Source organism: Chrysochloris asiatica, unplaced genomic scaffold (genome assembly GCF_000296735.1).
Source record: "Chrysochloris asiatica unplaced genomic scaffold, ChrAsi1.0 scaffold00074, whole genome shotgun sequence".
NCBI lineage: Eukaryota > Metazoa > Chordata > Mammalia > Afrosoricida > Chrysochloridae > Chrysochloris > Chrysochloris asiatica.
The window spans coordinates 13,932,196-13,937,309 of NW_006408592.1; the positions used below are offsets into that span (position 1 = coordinate 13,932,196).

The 5,114-nt window shown below is 39.2% G+C and overlaps 1 protein-coding gene across 1 annotated transcript in view; it reads right to left on the minus strand.

Annotated features, from left to right (window-relative positions):
- The window catches only part of AQP11 (aquaporin 11), a 36,112-nt gene that overhangs the window by 1,295 nt on the left and 29,703 nt on the right, over positions 1–5,114 (minus strand). Inside the window, exon 2 of the mRNA XM_006864995.1 lies at positions 3,393–3,509. Coding sequence (XP_006865057.1) covers positions 3,393–3,509 — 117 coding nt within the window. The remainder of the gene's footprint in view (positions 1–3,392; positions 3,510–5,114) is intronic.

A 5,114-nucleotide genomic window follows, 5' to 3' on the forward strand; every position in this document is an offset into this window, starting at 1 on the left:
TCTCAGGCATTTCCAAAGCCTGCCCATCTTCCAGTATAGAGTGTAGGTCTACTTCCAGCTTATTTGCCTCAGTCACTTTATCTTGTTTCTGGACATGTGCAGGTATGGTCATCTGCTTCTGTTTTTTGGGCATCTTCAGAGGTTATCTGTGGCCTTAATACTCAGCTGGGTATGTATTTTGGTATTTTTTTATGCTTTCTGATTGCCTCCAGGTAGATATGATCAGGAAATGGGCTTCCCTTTTCACTCTTCTTTTTGAGAAATTCCAAGATGCCACTGTTGGTTATTTTGATGTAACTTAGGATTTAATTTTTGGTCTATTTCCTTTTTTGTGTGCTTGTCCCACTCCACAATCCCCGTTCAGGCCTTTTTTCTAGGGGGAAACAGTTCAGGGTTGGCTGTGGCCATTTGGCTTTAATTGGAAACTGTCTCTTTAAATTTCAAGGAGCTCTGTGTGTTTGCATAGTAGAGCCCTCAGAGGGTGGGGCTGGGGTGCCCACTAGCTCCGGCACCCCTACAGTCACCCAAATGGAGGTGCACAGACAAGGGACCAATGAACAGCTACCAAAAGAGAAGAATGTCCACACCTTTATCTCTGAGGTTCTGCCAGGCATCTGTGGCCATTCAGATCCTCCCTCCACACCCCCTCTTGGTCTCACCCAAGATGATGGCTCCCGGAGCAGCTAAGTGTCTCGAATTAGAAAGCAATGGATTTCTTGCTTTTGCCACAAATTCCCCCAGCCATAAGCCTTCCAACCTTCTAAATATTCCTTTATATGTGGTTCATAGTTCTGGGACCATCCCCTGAGCCTGCTTGGTCGGGTATTCTGTGTTGTTGCTGGCGGAGCTCCTTTACTGCACGTCTACCTGATCCGTCATCTTGTTTGTTCTCTGCTAATTTATTTTTGAACCTTCCAATATACTCAGTCAAAACCGTTATTATCCAATTACAATGACCCTTCTTCAAATCATGTGGTTTCACCTGAACATGCTACAACCATGCATTGTTGATACCTTGCTGCCAGTGTTTTTATAATCTCTTATTTTACCATACCTGCTGGACTTTTAGCTACAATGTTGTAATGGTTAGGGTTTTGTGTTAACTGGACTAGGCCAGGATTTCCAGAGGTTTGGCAGTTGGGAAGTGCTTGTTGTTAAGTACCATCAAGTTGGTTCTGACTCATAGTGACCCTGTACAGGGTTTCCGAGGTTGTAAATCTTTACGGGAGCAGAAAGCATCATCTTTCTCCTGTGGAACAGCTGGTAGTTTTGAACTGCCAACCTTGAGGTTAGCAACCCGATTCGTAGCCACTATGCTACCAGAGCTCCTTTGGGAAGTGCTTAGTCCCATGATAATGAGATCTGATACAGGTACAGTTAGCTCTATGGTGGAAGCTATGGGCAGTCAATCAGTTGAAAGGATGCTTCCTTGGGCAAGTGGCCTGCTCCCAATATAATGGATGAAGGAAGGGCCTCTCTCTCTTCTGCTATGGACCTCGGACTCCGCAATTTTAAACTATTTTCTTAATAATACACTTCTGTCTATAATTTTACATATATATATTTCACTGATTTTGCTTCTCTAAAAAACCCAGCCTAAGACAAATATTATTGCCATTAGTATTTGTGATCCTGTATCAATAACTTTTTTTTGGAGAAGGATGTAATTAAAGGAAAAGGAAACAAAATAAAAATTGTGGTTGAAGCACAAATTATATACTGTAATGCTGGTTCCAAATATGATATACTGAAGGAGTTTTTCCATATAAAAACTATCAGTAGACCTGCCTAATTTATTTTCAATGACCCTTTTAACTTGTTTTTAAATGAAAAATAGAGAAATCTTTTTCTTTAAGTAAGTTTTTACTGGAAAATACTAGCAAGCTACAGAATTAGAAAAACAGCTGCCACTACTACCTTTTTTAAATCCAGGATTTCTTAGTATTTAGTATGATGTTGTTAAGTGCCATTGAGTCAGTTCTGACCCAAGAAGCTAAGGGTGGGTTTGAATCACCAAAGTTGTGGTTAGCAGTCCAGTGGTGAGCCTACAGCGCCACCCCAAGACTCCGTATAGCCTTATAGTTAGTAGTATTGATAGATTTTTGAATGATAAAGGAATAGGAGCTGAATAGAAAGATAAAAGTAATGAATATTCACATTTGTCCCCATGTTCCCTTCTATGTGTACCTTTTTTGAAAACAAAACAAAAAGATGTTAGAAGACAGGAAAGAAAAAAAGAAACCAATGAGAAATAAAATGCTAATTAGACAAAAAGAGTGAACTAACAGGGTCAGGCATCTTCATAATAATTTATATTGTTATTAATATATTATATTAAACTAGGTGATGAGAAAATGAAGAAATGCTGATCATTTATATAACTAAAGATACACTTATGATTACAGTTATTTTTTATTGCTATTTGACTCATCTTTTATAGTAGAGTTTAATATATTTGATCCAGATAGAAATAGCAGAAATGGAATTTTTTAGATAATTTTTAAACTACACTTATTAAAAGTATACATTATTGCCTTTAGGCAGGAAGCAAGTTATTTCAGAGTGGGGTTCCTCCAGGTACTTAATTGGGAGCTATGTTTGCTGACCCATGGAGTGCCTTAAGGCAAAGGCTTATAGCAGAGTACAGTGTCCTTTGGTCACTTATCAGCAGCCCAAAAAGAGTTTTGTAACATTGCCCTGGCAGGTCAAAGGCCAGCCCAAGGCCAAAGGACCAGAAAGAGGCCTGCCTACAGGTGTGGCTGGGGATAGGCTTTCCTGACAGCATTTCTGACCCTGAACTGTAGTCTACTAACTTTCCTAATAAACCCCATAATTGTAAGTATGGAAAAAAAATAAATATTATTTTGTAAGATGCTCTTCTGTAAAATATGTCAAACTAAATTATATTTTCTCTTGGTTTACAAATTCCTTTTGCAAGAAAAAAAATTTTAATGGAAGAAATTACTCTTCATTTTTGTCATCTTTATGTTTCAACCATCCTTAATAGGATAATTTTATTTATTTTAAGGAAAAACCATTTTAAAGGATACTATGTCAAATAAAAAGGAGCTCTGGTAGTGTAGTGGTTACAAATTGGGCTGCAAACCGCAAGGTCAGCCGTTTGAAACTACCAGCTGTTCTATGGGAGAAAGATGAGGCTTTCTGCTCCCGTAAAGATTTACAGCCTTGTAAACCCTGTACCGGGGTCGCTATGAGTAGAACTGACTCCACAGCACGCAGCCACCAACCATCATGTCAAATGAAATGTTCAGACATGTTAGCTATCTTTTTTGTGCCCACTCTGCCTTTGGAAATTGATATGCTACAGTGGTAATCCATACCATATTTTAAGATCCAAGCCTTTCAAAAATATTATATACAAATATGCTTACCTAAAGAAGGAGCCAAACAATATACTATAAAAAGTTGTGAGAATGCTTCATCAAAACACTGGAAATGTAGTGAAAGCGCCAAAGCTGGATTAAATACAGCTCCCGTTAGACTTCCTCCTGCAATACAGTTAGAGCAGAATGATACCAAACCGTATATCCTAACTTTTTTGTAATTGGAAAGAAATGGGGGAGTATTTCATTTTATACTCACATGCTCTTTTTGTATAATCTTCCTTTGAAGAATCATCTGACATATCATATGGTAAGTAAAAAGTATTGCTACTAGGGTTCATACATGCACAGGTTTATTCCAAGCAAAACATGTTTAAATATGTCTGATCAGTTAGTGGTGGCAGACAAGTTCAGCAATACACTTACCTTAGTTTGTTAGGGTGCTTTTGGAAAGCATCCAGTCAAAACAGTGGCTCCCAACGGGATCTTCCAGGCCAGTTAAATTCAAAGTAGAGAGGTCAGATTAGAAAGTTGTGACTTTTTTGAGGACCACAAAGGAGTAATTTTGATTGATTTTCTCAAAGGACACAGGATAATCATAGTAGTTTATTAGGAAAAGTTTTAAGAAAATTGAAAACTGCACTGGTGAGAAAAAGGCTAGGAAAATTGCACTGAGGAATCTTTTTGCATCACAACAATGCACCTGCTCATTCTTCAAGGGTAGCAAGGGCTATCCTATGAGAATCTTGCTTGGAAACCTTAACTCATCCACCTGATATTGCCCCCTTTAGACTCCTTTTTGTTCCCAAAGCTCAGCATTTGCCAAGGACAAAGTTCAGAGTGCAGGAAGTCTCAAGAAAGGTGGAATGGAAGTGAGAAACAGGGAAGAATGGGGCAAGTTATGTTACATTGCTGGGATTGCAAAAATGACAACAATGTGACTAAATTGTTTAATGGAAAATTGCTTTGTAAACTTGCACCCAATTCACAGTAACAAGAGGAAAAATAGATATTAAGAGTTAATAACCCAAATGGGCACCTTGGACATTGGCTACCCAAAATGAGGGGGCTAAAAGGCAAGAAGCGTCTGGCTTACAAGCTTTCAAGAGGGAGCCTAGATCCAGAGGGCATGGTGGAAGGTAGAATCTCCCCTGAGTAGTATCCATTCTGTCTAGGCAGGGCTGATGAAAGGAGATGCAGATAGGTCTCTTGTGGTACAACAGTGAATAATTGTTATCAGGACTGACTGTGAGGGTTGGAAATACAAAGGTAGACGTTTTGTAGCAAAAGGAGGGTAGTGATTGACTTTGCAGTCCAGGAACGGAGGTCCCTGGGACCATCAAGGGAGAAGAGCGGAGTGCAAGACCCCACCCAGAGAAACAGTGATGCCAGAGATGGAGGCAGAGATGAAGACGTGGAGAGGTGGAGCAGCTAGGGACTCTAGACCCAGAGAGGGAGAGGGTCTATGTGCTGACAACCAGGGGGCAGGTGTGCGGTGTATACCCTTTGGTTGGTTGATGATGCATGGAAGGGATTGTAACCATGGCAAGGAAACAATATACAATAGGATTATTGTAAAGCTAATGTTCTCCCATGAAAACTATTACATGATTCACAATAATCACAATAAAACGTTAAAAAAAAAGTTAATAGTTAGAAAAGCAATACCATTTACAATAGCCAAGCAAAGGATGAAATATCTAGGAATAAATGTAACCAGAGAAACAAAGGACCTATACAAAGAAAACTACAAAACACTACTACAAGAAA